This window comes from Heloderma suspectum, chromosome 14 (genome assembly GCF_057233095.1).
Source record: "Heloderma suspectum isolate Gila_16-S chromosome 14, 16-S_ref, whole genome shotgun sequence".
Lineage (NCBI taxonomy): Eukaryota > Metazoa > Chordata > Lepidosauria > Squamata > Helodermatidae > Heloderma > Heloderma suspectum.
Genome location: NC_139471.1, coordinates 14,005,572 through 14,028,849, shown reverse-complemented (window position 1 = coordinate 14,028,849; position 23,278 = coordinate 14,005,572). Strand labels below are relative to the sequence as shown.

General features: G+C 47.8%; 1 protein-coding gene across 2 annotated transcripts in view; it reads left to right on the top strand.

Annotated features, from left to right (window-relative positions):
• Positions 1-241: 241 nt before the first annotated feature.
• Positions 242-23,278, top strand: part of TNFSF15 (TNF superfamily member 15) — a 31,842-nt gene continuing 8,805 nt past the window's right edge. The window contains exons 1-3 of one of the 2 annotated variants that reach the window (XM_084821104.1): positions 242-690; positions 16,356-16,425; positions 21,555-21,587. In XM_084821104.1, the coding sequence (XP_084677230.1) occupies positions 271-690; positions 16,356-16,425; positions 21,555-21,587 (523 nt within the window). In that variant the 5' untranslated portion in view covers positions 242-270. The remainder of the gene's footprint in view (positions 691-16,355; positions 16,426-21,554; positions 21,588-23,278) is intronic. The other variant, XM_084821105.1, reaches the window with a different exon arrangement.

The following is a 23,278-nucleotide window of genomic DNA, read 5'->3' as shown; positions in this document are numbered from 1 at the left end:
CTCTCTCGTCTAGGCTGCGGCTCCGCGATCCTGTTCCCTCCCACCCCGGAGGGGTTTTCCTCGCGCTACGAAACTTGCTCCCTCGCTCGCTCGCTCGGGCGGCTTCCCTGCTTCTTCCCTTCCTTTCCCTTTCTTCCCCCCCCGCCCCCGCCCCCCCCGTAGGTGTGGCATCTTCCCTCTCCCTCTCCCTGCCTCCCTGCCTCCCTGCCTCCCTCCCTCTCTCTCTCTCTCTCTCGCTCTCGGGGTGTGCTGCTCTTGGCCTGTTGCGTGATGGAGTGGGATGGTTTTGCCTCCCCCCCACGCCCCGCTAAGTCCAGCGATCTCTCTATATATATCAAACTTTCTCCATGCAGGACCCAGAACGCATCCCGAGGCAGAAGGGAGAATACAGACCCTCCGGATCCAAGCAAAGGGCGTCCGCTCCCCGACTCTGATCGCACAGCGGCCGGCCGGATGCCAACGGGGAGGGAGCAGGTATTCATGGAATGCCCCGAGGCGGCATTCTCGCCCGCGGAGGAATGGGCGGCGGCTGAGCGAGGCTTCAAGTGGCCCAGGAAGCCAAGCCAGGGTGACTTCAAGAAGCTGCGGGGCTTGCTGATCTTCTGCCTCCTGTTTGAGCTGGCCTTGGCTCTCCCGGTGCTGTACCTTCTGCACAAGAACCTCAGGTCCACACAAGCCCACCTTGACAAGGTAAGGACCCAGAGGGTCTGAGCCTAGCGACCCAGGACACCATTGGTCCATCAGCTCGGGATGCGGCAGCCGCTCTCCAAGGTCTGGTTTTGCAAGAGCCGGCCTCCTCCGTGGCTCTTAAGGCCATCCCATTTGGATGGCTTTAAAAGGGGTTGGGGGCTGGACAAATTCCAGGAGGAGAAGGCTATCAATGGCTACTAGTCTTGATGGCTATGTGCTACTTCCAGTACCAGAGGCAGTGAGGCTCTGTACACCGGTGGCTGGGGATCATGGGCAGGAGGGTGCTGTTACGCTCGTGCTTTGCTTGTGGGCTTCCCGTGGGCAGCTGGTTGGCCGCTGTGTGAACAGAATGCTGGGCTAGATGGACTCTTGGTCTAATCCAGCAGGACTCTTCTTATGTTCCTGTATTCTTACCTAGAGATGCCCCCGGGGGACTGAAGCAGGGTCCTTTTTCCGCATGCAAAGTCTGTGCTCGACCACCGAGCTCGGAACACATGCATGAAGCCCTGAAGAGGGAGAAGGATCTCTGGAGAGGGTCAGGGTGAGCTCCAGAGATTTCAGTGCAGGCTCAACATTTTGGAACTGGGGCCGAACTAGGGCCGGGGTGGTTGCGGGGTATATTGGTTTTTGAGGAAGTGTGCATTCAGGGAAGTGGCCATGCATTCTTTCCATTCATTCACTGTTTTCCCCTTCTGCAGTGTGTGTGTGTGCTGCAATGTTAATATCACTGTTGCGGAACGAAATTCCAGTTGCATCGCACCCCAGTCTGTATCACATCCAATCAGAATACGGGACCAAATCTGAAATATTACTAGCATTAAGAGGAGGAGGCGTAGCAAGGTTGCAAGGAAATCAAAGAGTCTCAAAGATTGGCACGTGTGACCATGACACATAAAAGAGGCCATTCATTCCTCACAACAGCCCTGAGAGGCAGGCTAAGCTGAGATGCAGGGAATGACACAAGGTAACCCAGTCAACTGAATGCCTGGCAGGAATTTGAACCCAGAACTCTCTACTCCATGTCTTGCAACTCTGTCCACTATGTTGCCCTTGCTCTCTAGAGCGCTAGAGCAGAGTGTTCCAACCCAGTGCCCTCTGGAGTTATTGTACTACAACTCCCATCCTCCCCTGCCAACAGGGTAGGGATGATGGGAGATGTAGCATGCTCCCTATGGAAGGCACCAGGTTGGGGAAGGCTCTGCTTGAGGATAGGGGTTACCACTAAACTGAGCTAGAGATGGGGTCAAACTCTGCCCACATTGGAATCTCTTGAGCCGGCCACCCAGTTCCTGGTTAGGGTAGATGCATTTCTGAACTGGGCTTGAGACCTGCTATTTTCCAGAGTGTTTTGGACTCAAGATGGAAAAATAAAAGAAGGTTTCCAGTACAACGGGGGGTGGGGGGAGAGTGGGTTGCATCCTCATCTTCCGTGGAAAACTTGGGCAGTGGTGTAGTGGTGACATTGGAAGTGTAGATGCTCATCTGACATAGTCACCTCCCCAAGGAGTCCTCATAACCTCAGGAGGCAGCTGTGTCGATTCAGATCTATAGGCACAGAGATCACATGCCAAAGAGCAGCAGTCCATAGCATAACTCCCCATTTACTAAGAGCTGCTAACCATCAGAAGAGCGAGCTTGAAATGGGCAGTGTAGTGATTAGCATGTTGGATTTTGGCTGGGGAATGCTGAAAGTGAATGAGAACCGGGAAAGAGAGGGCCCATGTCCCCACAGTGGTGCATAAGAGCTCCAGCTCAAGATTTCCCAGGGGTTTCTATTCCCAGCAACAAAAAGAAACAACCCATCACAAAGCCAACAACCCATTTCTAGCCCTTTTCATCATCTCCACACCAAGCCATGCCAAAATACTTTACATCACAACAGGGAGAGCTCACAATGTATATTGGGGCTGGGAAAATCCCTTCCTGCCCCCTGCTTCTGTGAGGATTGTGGAGCAATGCAGCTTAGCTCAGAGGGGGAAAAAGAAGTATAAAAGGGGAGGGCATGTGTCGTTATCTCTGTTAAATCCCAGGGTGTTGATCCCAAGACTTCTGGCTCCACTACGCCGCTGATCTTGGGGCATACAGTCTAGCCCAACAGCCCTTAAGAAGCAGAGCTGTGCACAAATGGCCTCTTGACATTCTCCACCTGACTCATGGGCAGAGAAATCTGGGAGACAATTTCACCGAAGTTCTCCAGGGGGAGGAGAAATTCTCAGCAGTTTCTCCCAGGTAGGGCTTGTAGCACACCTTCTTTCTTTTTTTCCTCAGGGTGTTGGGGGTTTTAGAGCTGCAACAGCATCCACTGCAGTGCGGGGGGGGGGCAGTGATGTGTCTGGCTCCAGGGACAAGGTGGATAGGGGTGGGCGGATCACTTGCCCCGTTCTGGCTGGGGGGTTCCACGGGGGGGGGAGGCGATCCATCCCTCCCCCCAGAATCCATCCAGGCCAGCTCCACTCCGAGGTGATCCTGCAGAGCCAGCCGTCGGCTTCGCAGCGCTGGCGATACGGCCGGCCACCATTGCCGTGCCGTATCGCTGTGCTCAGTCCGGATACAGGATCACCGCATAGAGGAGCTGGCCTGGGTGGATTCCAGAGGGGCGTGCTCCGTTCCACTACAGACCCCAACGGGGCCGGATTCTTGGAATCCAACCTCATTGGGGTCCATGGAGGAATTCTCCAAGATCCCTAGAGGTGGAGTTAGTTCTCTGCCAAAATCTGTCCTCCAATTTCCTGAAAGTTTTCTCTCCCCATTCTCTTCCATTGTTCTGCCTCATTCAGGATGTTTTATAGTTTATTTTTGTGGTGTTTTTGAGCTTACCTCATTACAGCTAGCCTCCCAGGCTGCCTGCATGCCCTGATCTGGGGAGTGGGGGGGAAGCCCTATGGGAGGAATTACCTCATGGTACCTTAAACGGGCCTTTCATTGAACTGCAGGAAGGTGAGGAGGCTACCGGCTGCTGGAGAGATGACTGTGCAATGAAAAACAAGACCCTTGTGCTCACTCCTCAGCCACCTCCTAAGTAAGGCAAGCCCACGAAACCCAAACCCAACCCATGAGAATTTCTCCAAAATTTCTTTGCCGTTGAATATCTTTTTGAAAGCAATTCCTCTTCTATCAAATTGAATGAGAATGGTTGGAAAAAATGTGGGAGAAATTTTCGGCACAGCACCGTTAAGGAGCGCAACATCCTTGCCTCACAACCTGAGGTTCTCTGTTTCAGCAGATCTGAAACCTTCCATCATAGGGCAGACTCCATGGGTGGGAGGTCTCTGATCCAGCCTTATCCACAAAGACACTATCCTGCTCCACTGGAGACCTTTGGGGTGTGACTGGGGGGAGGGAGTTCCAGCACACCGTTCCTCACTTCACATCCCAGTGGCCCTCTGAGGCAGTGAAAAGGCTGCACTGATATCTTCTTCTCCCCCAACCGAAGACCTGCAGTGCCTTGGGTGTGATTCATGATCCCGCTGCTCTGGAGCTTTGAGCGGAGAGGACTTGTTTCATTCCACTCTCCGTCAAATCTCCAAGAAGTGGAACGATGAAGTTCTGATCAGATGAAGAATATTTTGGCTGTAGGCCTGTGATGCAATTTGACTAGTAGATGAACTAGTATTGCATTGGAATGTGCATTGGAATGTGCATGCGTTGTAGGTAAACATATGCACACAGATGTGCTGTGCATCCTCTGATTTCCCCCCCGCCTAACCTGCAGAAGGCATTATGCATCCATCTGCCAAGTATCCTCCCCTACCCCACCCCCACCCCCAAGCCAGAATGTAAATTGGATAGCACTATATACAAGCAAGGGTTCAGAGAACTATCTGTGACACCAGAACAGCATTGACATAAAAAACCAAAGACGGCAAATGACCATAACATATCCTACAACATGTGATGTGGTAAATTTCACATTGATTTGCATTCTTTTGCTGGCAGTCTTCCTGATGAATAGTGTACCGATACCCACTACATTTCTGGCACTTGTCATAACATTATACTGTGAGTGGCTTGTTGCATAAATCTCTGTTAAGACAAATTGTATGAACAGAGGTCACAGTGAATGAGATTACACATTAACGTAATTGACTGTTTTCATTCAAGCAAATGCAAATCCAAGATACAAAAACAGGTGGCGTCATAGCCATCGGATGCTGCCATCCGGGCCTCTGCCAAGTTGAAAGAGTGCAACTTCATTGGCCTGGCAGCAGTGTGCAGTCCTTGCTCTGTGTTATTGATAAACTCTGTCCACACAGAGAGTGGAAACTGTGATCTGTGATCCAAGATATGACCACATGGATAGGGGACATAAGCCAGTGGTAGAGCACACGTTCCTGCAAGCAGAAGGCTTAACACGGGTGTAGCTATGGGGAAACACAATTACCACATAGAATCATCGGATCCTAGGGTTGGAAGGGGCCTACAAGACCATCGAGTCCAACCCTCTGCTCAGTGCAGGAAGCCTGATTCCCAGGTGGTCTCCCATCCTAATACTAACCCTGCTTGGCTTCCGAGATCAGACGAGATCAGGCGCATCCAGCCCTTTGCTCGACGTCATAGAATCATAGGGTTGGAAGGGGCCTACAAGACCATCCAGTCCAGCCCCCTGCTCAATGCAGGAAGCCTGATTCCCAGGCAGTCCCCCATCCAAGTATTAACCAGGACTGACCCTGCTTAGCTTCCAAGACCCTGCTTAGCTTCCAAGGCGAGCCTGACATGCAGAGCAGATCTTATGTGGAGTTAAAACATTGGTCCATCTATTTAAACCAGCTGTCCCCAACCCGATGCTCTTCAGATACCTTGGACTACAATTCCCGTCACCCCTGACAATTTGGTTGTGCTGCCTGGGGCTGATGGGAGCTGTAGTCCAAACTGTCACCCGTTTGAATGAAGGTTGATCTAGGCAGTGCTTTCCTTTCCCTGGCAGTGGACTGCCAACATCTTCAGGAGGCAGTGTTGGGACAAGAAAAGAAAATTATTGGGGGAGAGGGCACAGAAGGGGTAAAGTGAATTTGGGGTGAAGGTCATGCGTCATCCTGCATGTTTGATTTTTTTTTTTTGAGGGAGAGAGAGAGAATAGATGTTTCATATTAATGCTTCCAGTCCTAACCACTTTTGAAATAAGTAGCGTTGATTTTGGTGGAGTTCGTTTTCAAGCAAGTGTGCTTAAACTGGTGGGTTTTTTAACCAGATTACACAGGACACCAGCTAGGGAGGCAGTTGGGAGAAGCTGATTTTTATTTTCATTTTCATCTGTCTTCACCACAGAAGATGTAAGAGAGATGCCTGTGCCTGAATTGATTTTTCAGGAAGTGAGTCTGAGGTAGGGATGTCGGAGAAATCCTCCACGGATGCAAATGAGGCCAAATTCTGTTGAATCCAGCCCTCCAAAGTCCATGGAGGATCGGATCTCCTACCTCCGAAGTCCTCACCAGCTGGATCCTGCCTGCTGCCGGCTCCAAAGCCCCAACGATATGGCTGCCATTGCCGTATTGCTAGTTGGACTGACGTACTGTGGACACAAATGGCGTCTGGCGTAGGGGATGCCATTTGCGTCCCTGCTGTTTGACGTGATAGGCTACGTAAATCTTTACGTAGCCTATTACGTGGAAAAACAGGGATGCAAATGGCGTATTTGCGTCTCTGTTCCTTCACACGATAGGCTACATAAAGATTTATGTAGCTTATCACGTCAAACAGCAGGGACGCAAATGGCATCCCCTACGCCGGATGCCATTTGTGTCCACAGTACGTCAGTCCAATATGACAATGGTGGCCGTATTGCTGGGGCTTCGGAGCCAGCCAGCAGCCATGCAGAATCGCCGCAGAGTGGAGACAGCTGGCGAGGATTCTGGGGGGAGGGACGGATCGCAGACCCCGCCCCCAGACACACACCCCGCCGGAACGGCAGGTGAGTAATTCATACATCACTAGTCTGAGGAACAGATGGCAAATAGTGGTGACAAAAGAGGAAATTCTTGACCTTAATGACACCATGAAAGCTAATAAATCACCAGCCCCAGATGGCATCCATCCTAGAGTTCTCAAAGAACTCAGCTGTGAAGTTGGGGATCTTCTAACAAAAATATGTAACATGTCCCTAAGATCAACCTCTGTACCAGAGGTACAAAATGGCTAATTTTTCCCAGGTTTTAAAAAAGGGATACAGGGGAGGGGAGGCGGTCTAGGAAATTACAGGCCAGTTAGCTTAATGTCTGTTCTGGGTCAATTAGTTGAAAGCATGATTAAAGGTAAAATTAGTAAGCATATAGAAGGAGAAGCCCTGCTGAAAAAGAATCAGCATGGCTTCCACAAAGGTAAGTCCTGTATCACTAACCTCTTAGAGTACTTTGAGAGTGTCAGTAAACATGTGGAAAGGGGTGATCTGGTAGGCATTGTTTACTTGGACTTCCAAAAGGCTTTTGACAAAGTCCCTCACCAAATACTCCTGAGCAAACTTAGCAGTCATGAAATGAGAGGACAGGTCCACTTATGGATCAGTAACTGGTTAAAGAACAGAAAGCAGAGAGTAGGAATAAATGGTAAATTCTCCAAATGGAGGGATGTATACAGTGAGGTCCCACAGAGGATCTGTACTGGGACCAGTGCTTTTCAACTTGTTCATAAATGTTCTGGAATTAGGAGTGAGCAGTGAGGAGGCCAATGACACTAAATCATTTAGAATAGTTAAAACAAAAAGGAATTGCAAAGAGCTCCAAAAGGATCTCTCCAGACTGGGAGAGCGGGCATCAAAATGGCAAATGCAGTTCAATGCAAGCAAGTGTACAGTGATGCATGTTGAGGCAAAAAATAAAAATAAAAATCCCAACTTCATGTATGCAGTGATGGGATCCGAGCTAATGGTGACTGATCAAGAAAGAGATCTTGGAGCTGAGGTGGAAAGCTCAATGAAAATGTTGACCCAGTGTGCAGTTGCTGTGAAAAGGGCAAATTCCATGTTAGGCATAATTAGGAAAGGAATTGAAAATAAAACTGCCAACATCATTCTGCCCATATATAAATCTATGGTGTGACCACACTCAGAATACTGTGTATAATTCTGGTCGCTGCACCTAAAAAATGATATTGTAGAGTTGGAAAAAGTACAGAAAATGGCAACTAAAATGATCAAGGGGCTGGAGCAACTCCCCTATGAGGAAAGGCTATGACATCTGGGACTATTTAGCTTAGGGAAAAAAAAGTGAGTAAGGGGAGATATGATAGAGGTGTACAAAATTAAGCATGGTGTGGAGAAAGTGGATAGCAAGACATTTTTCTCCTTCTCTCATAATACTGGAACCCAATGGGGTCATCCCATGAAGCTGATTGGTGGGTGTCAGGGTGGACACTGAGCCCATAGGATCCCAGAGTAGTTCTGATTCTGAGGAAGAGGAGTCACTCCTGGGAGAGGAGTGCGCTCCTCTTTCCCAGGGCCAACAGTTGACGGAGATTCCTCCCACCAGCATTCCTAGCTTAGATAGCAGTCCTGGGAGTGACAGAGCGCGGGAAGCAGACTTGATGGACACACGACGCCGACACAGACAGCGGCGCCAAATGGAGGGCGCAAAAAGGAGGAGTGGTGCCCGGTTGGCGCGCAAACAACAGCTGCACCCAGAGGATCCAAGGGAAAAGGGGAGGGACTCTCCTTAGTCCTTAAGTTCAGGGGTCTGCCAGTAATTCCCTTTCAAACGGGGACCAACTGTTCCAACTTAGGGCATAGGTATTCTGCTGCTCATATCTAGTTGCTAACAGTAGAGTTGTTAAGTTGTAAAAGAAGAATAAAGCTTTGAAAAGAATCCCTTTGTCTGTGTCTGGACTTGGCTACTGGATTAGACTGAGAGAGGCCTCCAAGGAGCCCTTGACAGCGGGAGACTCAGGACAGATAAAAGGAAGTCCTCCTTCACACAGTGTATAGTCAATCTATGGACTTTGCTATCACAAGATGTAGCAATGACCACCAATTTGGATTGTTTTAAAAGGGAATTAGACCAGTTCCTGGAGGATAAGGCTATCAGTGGCTACTAGTCCTGATTAGGGATGGCAGAGAATTCCACCACAAACTCAAATGAGGCCAGATTCCAGAGAATCCGACTTCTGGATTCCGCGGTGGAATGGCACCACTTACCTCCATCTCTGGAGGATTTAGTGCAGAGCGGTTCTCTGGCTCCCTATACGAGGCAATATGCTAATTAGGGGTGTACAGATTCCCTACCATCTGTTCCCGTGAGGAATCTGTGGGGGGGGGAGGTGATCTGTTCCTCCCCGCCCCCCAGAATCCTCTGGAGTGGCTCCGCTCCATGAGGATTATGGGGGGGGGAATGGCTTGGGGTCCGCTTACCTTCCCTCCTGCCAGCTGGAGCCGTTCGCCTCCTCCCTGTCCCTACCGATCGCCATGTCTTTTCTTTAAAAAAAAAAAAAGCGATCGGCAGGATGTGCCCATAGGCTTAGACGCAAATAGAGTCATGAATCTTGCATCTACGTCTATGTGTCCATAGGCTTATATGCAAGATTCACAGCTCTATTTTGCATCTAACTCTATGGGCACATCCTGCTGATGCTGATCACCATTTTTTTTTTTTTTTTTTAAGAAAAGACATGGAGATCGGCAGGGACAGGGAGGAGGCGAACAGCTCTGGCTGGCAAGACGCAGCCGAGTGCCATTCCACCTCCAGTCCTCCTGGAGTGGAGGTAAGTGGTCCCAATCTGCTGCGGATTCCTGCAGCAGGATTCCAAAGAATCCGGCCTCTTCTGAATCTGCAGCTGATTTCTCTGACATCCCTAACGCTAATGGCAGCTGCCATTAGCCTATTGCAGGGGAAAATACAGACATAAATGGTGTATTGGACGCCACTTGCGGCTGTAAAGCCCTGACTTCGACCTAATTGCAGCCATTTATGGCTGTATTTAAGTCAAAATCAGTGCTTTACAGCCACCAGTGGCATACAATATGCCATTTGCGTCTGTATTTTTCCCAACGATAGGCTAATGGCAGCTGCCATTAGCGTATCACCTTGTATAGGGAGCTGGAGAGCCACTCCACAAACTGCCCTGGACATGGAGCAGCTCCGGAGGATTTCGAGGGGCCCTGAGCAGCACGGATGGCCCCTCTATGAATCCCCCCCCCGGACCGGAAAGTGTGGGGTTCGTACTTCACTAGTCCTGATGGCTACATGCTACCTCCAGTGACAGAGGCAGTATGCCTATGTATACCAGTTGCTTGGGACCATGAGCAGGAGGGTGCTATTACACTCATGTCCAACCGCAGGTATCTGGTTGGCCACTGTGTGAACAGAATGCTGGACTAGACCTGGTCTGTTCCAGCATGGCTCTTCTTACGTTTTTATGTTCTTATTTTAATGACCAATGTATGATTCTATTATTGTTTGAATAAGTAAATCACCTATCCTTCCAGTAACCTCAGGAGTTCAGCAATGGGGCGGGGTGGGTGGTGGAATGTGCAAGTCATCTGGTGTCACCAGTATCTGAAAAGGTTCCCAAGAGCTGATTCAATGATACGGTTTCCGGCATAATTCCTTCCTTTGTAATCATGAAAGTTCCTTTCTAATAATGCTAACGTGTTTGAGGGAAATGCATCCTGCCTATGATAAGATCTTTGGAGGAGTTCCTTCTTGAGTACCATGAGTAGGAGAAATACATTATTCATTTGCAAAAGTCAGGGCCTCCTCTGTGGTGGTGCCCTGATTTCACAATGCCCCCAAAGCACTGTCCTTCCTTAATCTTTGGCACCACATCAAAATGTTATTTTTTTGCCCAGGTATTTTCTTTTTTAAAAAATGTTGTAATGGACTGGTTTGTGTGTGTGTGCTGGTTGAATAGCTTTTTATGCCTCTTATTTTGGCTTTTTCTCATTATTAGATGGGATTTGTCTTTTTATAATGTTATATATTCTGCGCTCGGATCCCTTGTGGATGAAGGGCGGTTTATAAATTTTAAAAACAAAGAGAGAGTGAGAGAGAGAGAGAACTCAAAAGCTTGCACACTTTATGGAATTTTGGTTGGTCCTAATAAAGGTATTGTCTAACTATGGATTTGGAATTTTGGTTGGTCCTAATAAAGGTATTGTCTAACTATGGATTTTGGATGTTTTTACTCATGGATCAGTATGAATACCTTTGTTTTGATTTTAATGAAATGTGACTCAGCTGTATTTGTAAGAACATAAGAATAGCCATGCTGGATCAGACAGAAGGCCCTATGTAGTCCACAGAGTATATTATCTGCCACCTTTCAAAAGCAAGTATTAGAAACCCAGATGGGCAGACACAGATGGAAAGCAAGCAAGTGGTCTGTGCAGAGCTGTGGTTTTCAAACTTTTGAAACCTTCAAGGAACACATGTCCGTTTGCATGCTGAAAAAAACTCTGTGCTTTGACAAGAAATTCAGGATGAGTTCTTCCTGGGGAATGGAGCCCCCCTTACAGAGCCATAGTATAGGTAGAGATGCCAACCAACTGGGGTTTATAATTATGCTAGCGTGGCATAGTGGTTACAGTGCTGGATTGGGACTCGGGAGACCTGGGTTTGAGTCCCCGCTCGGCCATAAATCTCACTGGGTGACTTCGGGCCAGTCCCTGACTCTCAGCCTAAGCTACCTCGCAGGGTTGTTGTGAGGATAAAATGAAGAAGAGGGTCCCTTGCCAGAAAAAAGGTGGGATATAAATGTAATAAATAAATTATTGTTCTTATTAGTACTAGTGGTAGCATTCTATTATTATTATTTCTTTGAAAGGTTCAAGAGGGGATTGCCGCTAACCTTACAAGGCAGCCAGTGGTGTTCCATCTCCCAACCCCTGGGTTTTTTTTAACTTAAAAACAAAACAAAACCCTGCACCGTCCTGCCTGCCGAAATGGCTGCATCCCTGCAATGGCGGCTTTGGTTGGACTTTCTGCTAAGCCGTTTCTCTGTCTCTCAGCCAGACCTCCCTCACAGGGCTGTCATGCTGCTCTAACTCCTTGGAGGCAACGCATGACACAAGGATGCTGTCATGACCCGCTCCCCATTTCTTTGTGGGGGTGAGAAGTCCCTGGAACAGTGCTTACCCGAATGAGCTGCCTTTGGCAGGCAGATCACTGGAGACGTGTTGCGTGTTGTGATAATTGATCTAGTTACAAATGTACAAGCGGAGCGCAGACGAGGCAAATAGCTTAAGCACTCCTGGGAAGGCAGCAGACCCACTGTCCCGGATAAGATCCGCAGAGGGGCACCCTAAGTTGCTTTCAGGCCTCAGCTAATTCTCAGCCTTTCCCCTGTTCACACAGCACACTAACCCTCACTCCCTGGCTGAGTGTGGGCTGCCATTGAACCATGGGTTAGTGTGTTGTCTGAACCCCGGACATTTTCCACAGGGTGGCTTGTGAACCATGCAGCGTGGCTTATTTTTCTCAAAAAAGCCTCCTTGAGAACCCATGGTTTGTTGTTGGGTTGTTCAGGCTGGTTAACAAGCCACACTGCATGGTTCAGTGCAGCCACACTGCACACTAACCCATGCTTCTAGAAACAACCCACAGCTCAACAACAGCCTACACTCAATGACTGAGTGAGAGTTAGTGTGTTGTGTGAACCCAGTCTCTGTGTCTGAAATTTGTTTCTCCCCCCTCCCCTCCCCTCCCCCCTCCCCTCCCCCCTCCCCTCCCCTCCCCCTCCCCCTCCCCCTTCTTCTTCTTCTTCTTCTTCTTCTTCTCCTTCTCCTCCTCCTCCTCTTCCTACTCCTACTCACTCACTCACCTGCCTTAGTCAATTGGTGGTCACCTTCTCTTGGGGAATACCCATAGCTCAGTGGCTGAACACATGCTTTGCATGCAGAAGTTCCTGATTAAATCCCGGGTATATCCAGTTACGTCTGGGAAAGGCTTCTCTCTGAGACCCTGGACAGCTGCTGCCAATCAGTGTAGACAACACAGAGATAGATGGGCTGATGATCTGATGTTGTATAAGGAGGCTTCCTCTGTTATGATTTCATTCAGAATCATGAGGATCAGAATCTTACTTTATTTTGAGGTGCAGGACAATAACTCAATGGTAGAGCACCTACTTTCCAAGCAGAAGGTCCCTGGTTCAATTCCTGGCATCTCCAGGTAGGGCTGGCAAAGACTCCTAGCTGAAATCCCAGAGAGCCACGCCCAGTCAGTGTAGAACAAGGGTAGGCCACCAGATGCATTTCCAGAGGTTTTTGACTACAACTCCCATCATCCACAACCACTGCCCATGCTGGTTGGGGTTGATGGGAGCTGTAGCCCCAAACATCTTGAAGGTGCCAGGTTGTTCACCCCTGGTAGATAATACTGAGGGAGATGGGCTAATAATCTGTCTCGGGCTATAACAGCTTCCTATGTTCTTGAGCTGACAGCATTCACATTCCAAACATTCCAGTTACGATCTTTGCATATCTCCTATTTACGGGACTTCTGGAGTCATTACAAGGCAATTTGCTTGGGGGGGATGTGGGAAGCATGTCTAGGCCAGCGTTCATAACAATATTCACAAGAACATAAGAAGCTGCCTTATACCAAATCAGACAGTTGGTCCTTCTAGCTCAGGAGTTCTCCAAGGGCTGGGAAAGGGCCCTTGCCTGAAACCCTGGAGAGCTGTTACCATTCAGCATAGGCCAGTGGTTCTCAACCATGGGTCCCCAGATGGTGCTGGACTACAACACCCACCAACCCCAACCATCAGGGCCATGTTTGGGAGTGATGGGAGTTGTAGTTCAACTCCATCTGGGGGCCCAGGTTTGGGAACCACTGGCCTATGCTGAATGGTAACAGCTCTCCAGGGTTTCAGGCAAGGGCCCTTTCCCAGCCACACCTAGAAATGCCGGGAATTGAACCCAGGACTTTCTGCATGCAAAGCAGGCACTCTGCCCTGCTTATGAGCAACAGCGAATAATCCAATCTGGTGCACAGCAGCTTCTTTGACCCAGTGCTGGCATGGGAGCACAACTTCAATCTGGAAAAGAGTTTGTTGGGGAGGATTAACCCTAGGGATGTCCATTGCCAGGAAATCCGGTCTTTGGGAGGCTCACTAGACTTTCACAGCACACCTGACTCAGCCTACTTCCCTGAGTTTCAGGGACTTTTACTGTATTTTTTTGTCCCAGCAGTAATTTGCGCAAATAGAGATGGGTGCAAATCACAGCCGCAAATTGTGCAGATCTGCATAATGTGTGCAAATGTTAGCTGGAAATTGCACCAATCTGCATAATTCACACAATTTACGGCCGTAATTTGTGCAAATGTCTTTTTAGGTCAAAAAACCACACCAATTTCAGAAATTCCATGAGCTGGCCCAACTTGTTGCACACTGAGTCGGGCCAGCTGGTGAAAGACAGAATGGAGACCGGGGGGCCGAGCCAACAAAAGCTCCACCCCACCCCCCAACTAGAGTCCTCCGACATCCCTAGTGAACGCCTGGTCACCAGGTGTCATGGCCAGGTGTCACCTTCTAGAGCTGAGCTGAAATTTCCTTGAATTCATTTTTTTCTGAAAACGTTGCTGACATGTTTCTTCCCACTACCCTAGGGGAAAAAATGCAGAATTTTCTCAGAATATTCACCACCATTGATTATCTTTTGTGTGTGTTGGCCAAGCCCCCCCCCCCCCCGCCACCACCCACAATGCCCTGGAACAAGTCTAGGTTTGGGGGTATTGTGGAGGATGCAAAATGGTACACAAGCCAACAAGAGAGTTTTTGCTGCTGCTGCCACATCCAGTAGCAAACACATGCTTACAAACATGCCCCTTAGGAAAAAAGAAAGAAGTTGTGCTATCGCCATTGGTAGGGCCAGCCCAAGATGCTTTGCTGCCTGGGTTGGAGCAGCAAATCCCCCCCCCCCGATATGTTGTATTTCAACACCAGCCAAGTTATTTTGAGGGAGAAAATGCCACAGGGACCTCTTATCAGGAATGCTTATCAAATTTGCAGATGACACAAAATTGGGTGGGATAGCTAATACCCTGGAAGACAGAAACAGAATTCAACGTGATCTTGATAGGTTGGAGTGCTGGGCAGAAAACAACGCAATGACATTTAATAGGGATAAATGCCAAATTCTGCACCTAGGAAAAAGGAAACCAAATGCACGGTTACAAGATGGGGAATACTTGGCTCAACAACAGTACAAGCGAGAAGAATCTTGGAATTGATGTCAATCACAAGCTGAATATGAGCCAACAATGTGATGTGGCTGCAAAAATGGCAAATGCTGTTTGGGGCTGCATTAAGAGAAGCATAGCTTCCAAATCCCAGGAAGTACTACTTCCCCTCTACTCAGCACTGGTTAGGCCTCATCTGGAGTACGGTGTCCAGTTCTGGGGACTGCACTTTACGAAGGATGCAGACAAGCTGGAGAAGGTCCAGAGGAGGGCAACAAAGATGATCAGGGGACTGGGAATAAAGCCCTATGAGGAGAGCTGGGCATGTTTAGCCTTGAGAAGAGAAGACTGAGGGGAGATAGGATAGCACTCTTCAAGGACTTGAAAGGTCGTCACAGAAAGGAAGGCCAAGATCTCTTCTCTATCATCCCAGAGTGCAGGACAAGGAAGAATGGGCTCAGGTTACAGGAAGCCAGATTCCAGCTGAACATCAGGAAAAACTTCCTGACTGTTAGAGCAATACGACAATGGAACCACTTACCGAGGGAAGTGGTGGGCTCTCCCACACTGGAGGCATTCAAGACAAGGCCGCTGGACAGCCACCTGTCAGGGATGCTTTGACTTGGATTCCTGCATTGAGCAGGGGGTTGGACTCAGTGGTCTTGTAGGCCCCTTCCAACCCCACTATTCTATGATTCTATGATTGTAAGGCAGAATCAAAGCAGCCTACAATTTTGAGGGATAGGGTTCAGCACCTTGGATACTTGAAAGGTTGTCACAGAAAGGAAGGCCAGGATCTCTTCTCGATCATCCCAGAGTGCAGGATACAGAATCATGGGCTCAGGTTACAGGAAGTCAGATTCTGGCTGAACATCAGGAAAACCTCCTGACTGTTAGAGCAATATGACAATGGAACCACTTACCTAGGGCGGTGGTGGGCTCTCCCACACTGGAGGCATTCAAGATGAGGCTGGACAACCACCTGTCAGGGATGCTCTGACTTGGATTCCTGCGCTGAGCAGGAGGTTGGACTTGACGGTCTTATAGGCCCCTTCCAACCCTACTATTCTATGATTCTATTCTGTGATTCTATGCCCCTTGCTGGCAATGAAAATCCAACAATAATAAATGTAATAACGAGCCTTTTGCTGCCCTTTCATGAAACTGCAAAGCAGCTGCCTGTGGCAGCTGGCTTTCCCATGGCAGGACCAGCCCAGGGCACCACTGATGGTGAGCCCCACCTCCCCACATACCATCACATCCTTTCTCCTGGAGAAATTTGGTCAAATCCCGCCCCCTTCCTCTGCCTGCAAACAGGGTGGAGAATTTCAGCAAGGTAATTTGTGCACAGCTCTCATTCCTTCCATTCTGTAAGCCCGCCCCGGCAGCTGATAAGAACTGGCATGAGCGAATGACAGATGGATGGATTCTTAGCGTCATTTCTTTTGTGCCAATAAAAATAGTTAATGTCACAGGAAGCCTTAACGCATTTGGTGTGACTGACTGAGCTTCTGCTCTTTTCCTACGTCAAATTAACAGCTTGCGTGCTTCCCTTTTCAGGTGCCAAATGCAGAATACCGTGAACCACAAAGACAATGGGCAGCGCCAAATTCTTATTCCGATGGCTCTGGTGAGTTTGTTTTATCGACCGTGTTGTTGACTGTGATGTGCGCTCTGAGAAGCAATCCTTTCCTTCTGGTCACAGATGATCCCACCAGTCAGGGGCAGGCATCGCCATAAGGAGACATAGGATATGGTTGTGGTGGGACTGCAGTTCCGCAGGCAGACGCCTGCTTTACGCATAGAAGGTCCCAGGCTGGATCCCTGACATCTCGATTTGATAGGGTCTTAACTAGTGCTGTGTGCAAACAGGGCCAGTCCAAGTCATTTTGCTGCCCGAGCAAAGGACAAGATGGTGGTCCCTCCATTCCACCTACAGATCTGATCAGGCTGGCAGTTGAATCTGATTTCGACTCTGGGGATGGGACAGCATGCTATTTGTACCTCAGGGCAACAGGATAGCTTAGGGGGTACAGGACAAACTGTCTGATACACCTCGCTTTGTCCTCCAACAGAGGGGAATGGCCAGGGGGCTGCCATTCCCCCTGCCTCCAGACCATCAAGCCTCTGCTAGGAGGCGATCTCCTCACTCTATCTAATGGTGGAACCAAACTGGTGGGCAGATGGCCTCTCAGAATTCGCCACCCTATTTGTGGGCAGAGAAATGTGTGGGGGCAGGGGGACCATTTCACAGAATTTCTCCAGGGGAAGAAGAAATCCCCCGACAGTTTCCCTGGGGTGGGGCTCACCATTAGCAGTGATAGGAGCAGCTGCAGTAGCGGGAATTTTGTTGGCCACCTGGCAGCCATTTTACATCCTCCACAATGCCTGGACCTGATATTGTTCTGGGGCATTGGGGGCGGGGGGAGAATGGCAGCTGCCACCGAAGCATGAAGGAAAATATTTGGAGGAAATTCTGTGAAGTGGCCTTTTTCTTACGGGCGGAGAAGTAAAACCTCAGACATTTTCTCAGAAGAAAAGCTCTTTTGAGAAATTTTGGCCCGCCCCCAGGAGGCACAGCTAACAATTGGTCAGAGGCTACAGCATCTCAATCGGCAAATGTTTCCAGTGCCCCTTTCCCACCCAGTCCCTGGAAACATCACACTCTTGCCAAACATCTGCAGATGTTTTTGTCTTTTGTCTTCTGACAACGTTCACTTTCATGTGTGAAAGCAGATATGTCACATCAAGGCAAGGGTGGTCCTTTTTTTAGCAGGACTGGAGTCATGACATCTGGACTCATACATTGAAACTTCCAGTGTCAGCGTTTGGCCAAGGAGGGGGAGCAGAATCCCACTTTTTTTTCCCTATATGACTGATACAGATTCAGATGTAAACACAGTCAGATCATTGGTCCATCTAGGCCAGTACTGTTGACACTAACTGGTAGGGATGGCGGAGAAATCCGCCATGGACTCCAATTAGGCCAGATTCTTTAGAATCCGGCCCCCTGGAGTCCGTGGCGGAATGGACTACCCCCCTCCCGCCACCCCCTGAAATCCCCATGGGACGGACCCTACCTGCTGCCAGCTGGTCCGGGTCCGTCCTCTGCTCCTGTCCATCTGCTGCCCCCGACTGTGGCCCGCAAATGGCATCCGGTGTAGGGGACACCATTTGTGTCCCTGCTCTTTTCGGTGATAGGCTTCGTACGTAGCCTATCACGAAAAGAGCAGGGACGCAAATGGCATCTGCTACGCCATTTGCGTCCCTGCTCTTTGCCGTGATAGGCTACGTAAATATTTACATAGCCTATCACCAAAAAGAGCAGGGATGTAAACGGCATCCCCTACGCCGGACACCATTTGCGGCTGCAGCCTGGCAGTGGATGGAAGTCTGGCTGCGGGCGGGCCTAGCCGGCGGCTCTGCAGACTGGCTGCGGAGCAAAGCTGGCTGGGCAGGATTCTGGGGGGAGGGACAGATCACCTCCCTCCCCCCCCCATGGATGCTCGGACCGGAACAGGGTGAATATTCCATACATCCCTACTAAGCGGCTGTGTCTTTCCAGGTTTTCAGGCAAGATTTTTTTTTTCCTAAGCCTACCTGGAAATGTTGAGGATCGAACTTGGGACCTTCTACTTGTAAAGCAGGTGCTCTTCCACCGAGCTATAGTCCCTCCCATCTGCCTTATATCATGTCAGACTATCTACTGATCTCTCCTTCATTATTCTACACCCCAGTAGCTAGGGATATATGGATGGTGTAAAATCCATTCTGCCTGTGTTTCATGGATTGTCAGGTGCCTTTCATTCCGTTGTCCACCCATCGACGAACTGGATTTTGCTTTGCTTTCAAATTTGCGCACATTCACATCTGCACAAATATACACTTGCAAAAATGTGCAAATCCTGCCAAATGAGCATTTTTACACTTTAGCCTGTGGGGGAAATGCACATACTTGGCCATTTTTAAAAAAAATATATTATTATTTTGCATATTTTTCTATGACAAAATGTGTGCAAAATTTGGGAAAGCTAGAAAACCAATCCACAAGTCTGCGGAATCCACCTGACAGGGGGAAAGCCGATCTGCTGTGGAATCCATGGGTTGGATTCATGAAAATCCAAACTCATTTGATTCCATTGCAGATTTCTCTGACATCCCTCCCAGTAGTTCCCCAGCAGACATTTTTTACATCTCGACACCTTAGGGACTGATCTTGGGACCTTCTAGCATATGTTGTCCTGAGAGCCCTGCATCACCTCCACCCTGTATTATGATATGAAGCTGCATTACATCAAGTCCACTAGTTCAGTGGTTCCCAAACTTTTGTATCTTACCTCCCAGCAATCATTCTGTCAAAGAACCTGAGACCCGCTATGATAGAAACAAAAAGCCCATTTTTTCTGAGAAGAACATTTATAGGCTTACAGGCATCCTGTTATTACAGCAATCATTTACGGCAAGTTCTAAGGCCATAAAAATTGCCATAGTATTGTTGGGAGTAAATTTTATCACTACAGCTTTCAAACACAAACAAACAAAATAATAATTTCATTCGTCATTGAAAATCATAATAATGCTGTTGAGCATAAATTTTACTGCTACAGTAACTGTAAAAAGCAAAGATAATTAAAAACATCAGTAGTAATACAGTATATCGCTATGCCTAAAACACAAACAGAAATAATAATCAATTAGTAGTTTAAAAGTCGGGATGTCCCAGATTTTGTGAAATCCATCCTTTGTGTGTTTCATGGATTGCGCAGTGTCAATCATTCCGGCATCCATTCACAGATGGATTCAATTCTGTTCGTTATACAGAAAAATAGTCAAATAATTTCATAAGAGGATTCGCAACAATTTACGTAATTTATGTAACACTTAGCATATTGTCCCCCATTCCATTCAACATTTCCCCGTGTATAATTACCAGTCTCAGCAGAAATGTGCTTATTTTCCTATGAATGAATTTGCATACATTTTGGGAAAGTGAGAAAAAAAATCCGAAAATCCACAGACCCCATGCATCTTGAGGGGGTCGGTCCACAGTGGATTACACGGGTTGGATTCTTATAAATCTGAACTCATTTTAGTCCATCTCAAATTCCTCCAGCATCCCTATTAAAAAGGGTTACTACTTGCATGCCAAAAGGTCACAGATGGATAATCCATGGCAGGTAGGATCATGGCAGGAGATGGTACATCACTCTTGCAAGTGGATGTGGGGATTGAGGGAGAGCGAATTCTTAGTAATTGCTATGAAAACCTTGCATCCCACCCAGGTTACTTCTGTGACCCACTGGTGGTTTTATTTATTTATTTATTTCATTTATATCCCACCTTTCTTCCAACATGGAACTCAAGGTGGCTACATGTAGTTCCCAGAGGGTCTCCCCTCCAAGCACTCACCAGACCCAGATTTGCTTAGCTTCAGCAAGCTGGTTGCCTCATGGGCCTTCAGACCATGCCCTGGGTATGTGTACCTTCAGTTGAGAACCAGTGCACTATTCCATCCAGACCATTATTGTCTACTCTGATCAGCTCTCAAAAGACTTAGCCTTGCTAGAGGAGAGCCAAATGTCTCCAAAGGCATTTTTCTGCGGAAAGAATTCTGAGATTTTCTTTTTTCTCACTTCCCCACTCCATCCCCTTCTGCCACTTTGCAGAATTTCCCCCAAATATTTTCCACCATGTCTTGTTGGTGGCTGCCATCCCCCTCCCTACCACACCACACACACAATACCCTGGAATGACCCTCAGGGCCAAAACAGTCCACTTAAGGTGGTTGCCTCAATAAAGACCAGTGTCGAAATGCGCTCGGAATTCAATTGGTGCAGCTGTTCCTGTTTTGATTTTGGCTCCCAACATACATTCTTCCCAAAACATACTAAACCTGAATACAAACCACCAAAAAACATTGCATTCCAAAGTTAAGTTGTAAATTTATTTACATAGCAGCAGTGGTTAAAATGACAACTTAAAGAGCATATGCCAGCACAATTCTGAATTAAAAACAGATGCAAACAACAGTCTATTTTAAAACAAGTTAATGGGAGAGTCAAATACATTTCCCATAAGAAGGAGCTCCACAGTAATGGGGCCATCGCTAAGAAAACTGCCAGGAACTCTGTCTAGCTGACTAAGAACAGACTGTCTGATTGCTGATTCTTGTAAGCCACTCAGGGAATCTTTTGACTGAAGAGTGAGATAGAAATGCTTTGAATGAATGAATGAATGAATGAATGAATGAATGAATGACATGAGCAGCAGGAATAGTATGTGTGTCAGGGGGTGTAAATTGGATTAGATGTGTGATGCTGGGATCCCAGCACTGGGATCCCCCATGCTCATTTCCTGATATAAATTCCATCCCCAAAGCTATCAGCTGCACTGTGGCTAAAGGTCAGGAACCTGACTCCTCTGCTCTGCCTGCTTATAGCAACTTCACAGAAGGAAGAAATTGGGGAAACTATGCCAGGAGTTGGGGGGGGAGTGGGTTACCTCATGTCCTTCAGCACCACATCCCTGATCTCATTCATCTCTCTCTTCCATTACTCCATTCCCAGCTGTGTTTAAGAGCAATAAAAATAATATTAAACCTCCCAGATGTTCCATTTGCCATGGAATCCAGTGAGACTGACAATGCAATTGTAGGCGCATCTGTTCAGTAGGTCCAACTGAGTTCAATGGGGCTCGTACCCACATAAGTTAGTGCAGGATTGCAGCAAATTTGACTTTCTCTCTCTCTTTAATTTGCAGATCCAGATGTCAAGCCAAGGGTCCACCTTACACGTAAGTGTATGTCTATGTGTGTCTGCACAATTGTCTGATAATATGCCACCATATTACCATATGCTGCAAAGGGCTCCTGTACCTTTTAAAAGAACTGGAGTCCTGCAAGGACTGGAGATGGTGGGATGTATCATCTGGTGAAACACTTGGAGGTACAGCACCCCATCTCTAGGTGGACAATCCTAAACAGTAAAATATCTGGAAAAGCCAGGAGAAGCATTGGAGGGGAGAGAGAAAGAGGGGATGAATCACAGAATTGGGAGGAGGGGAGGATCAGATACTGGCCTCCCTGCTGACAGCTACAAATGTTGGTCCCTGGAGAATCCGGTTCTTTTTTGGCTTGACAGAGTTCCATGGTGCACACAACTCAATTTGCATCTGTGAGCAAATTATAATGTAGGCTTTCCCCTTATAATGTAGGCTTTCCCCCAAACTCCAGGAACTTTTTTGCACACTTTTGGGGGAAGGTTCCACAATTTGCCCAAATTGCAGCTGGATTTGTGCAAATTATGCAAATGTGGCTGGAATTTGCACAAATTCATCCCTAATTTGGGCAAATTCATCTGTAATTCATGCAAATTCATCTGTAATTCATGCAAATTCATCTGTAATGTACATAAATTGTTCAGAAATTTGTGCAGATTTCAGAACCTTCACACAAAAATGTGCACAATTCCTGGAAAATCTACAAACTGGCCCGATTCACTGCAGCTCAAGTCGGACACCACCGTGGGAACCAAAACAAAGTCGGGGGGGGGGAGCCTAGGAAAACTTGTGGAACTCCACCCCACAAACAGATTTCTCTGACATCCCTACTGTCGACACAAAGATCTTGGCTTCAGTCTTGCTGGCAATGCCCATTGCTCATCATTCTATAGGTAAGCAGGAAGTGAAGAGGCAGGACTTCCTGTTTGCTAGGGATAAAAATGTCTACCCCTGGGCAAACAAAGGAAAAGCATGCAAGCTGTTGATTTAAAACAGACTTTAAAAATATGCATAAATTAAAACGTTCCTTATTTATTTTAAACATTCTCTGCTTTTATCTATCCAAATTCAAAATGGTAAAGAAGAAGAAAAAACCTGCATTCAAATTTCCTCTCTGCCTGCCCTTGCCCTCTCACTATCTGGAAGATGTCACCTTCCTACACACTGATGGGTCTTACGTTGATGGGCTTCTGAGAAACAGAGTTCCACAACTGTGGAGCCACCACAAAAAGGTTCTGTCTCTGGTACCAGCCAAACGGATATTACTAATGATGCACCAAGGAGCACTTGATGCCCATCTTAAGGCTCAAGAAGGTTCAAATGGGTGCAGGTGAACCTTTGATGTTGATCTAGTGCTGTGCCGATACTTCTCCCACATTTTTTCAATGATTCTCATTCAATTTGATAGAAAAGAAATGGCTCTCGAAAAGAAATTCAAAGGAGGAACAATTTGGGAAAAATTCTTGGGTTTGGGGTTGGGTTTGGGGTTCTTATGCTTACCTTACTTAGGAGGTGGCTGAGGAATGAGTGCAAATGTCCTGTATTTCATTGTATATTCATCTTTTTGGCAGCCTGTAGCCTCTTCGGCTTCTTTCACTTCAATTGAAGCCCAGTGGAAGGCAACATGAGGTAATTCTTCTCATAGGGCCTTTTCAAATCAGGAAGTGCAGGCAGCCTGAGAGGCTAACTGTGATTAGATAACCTCA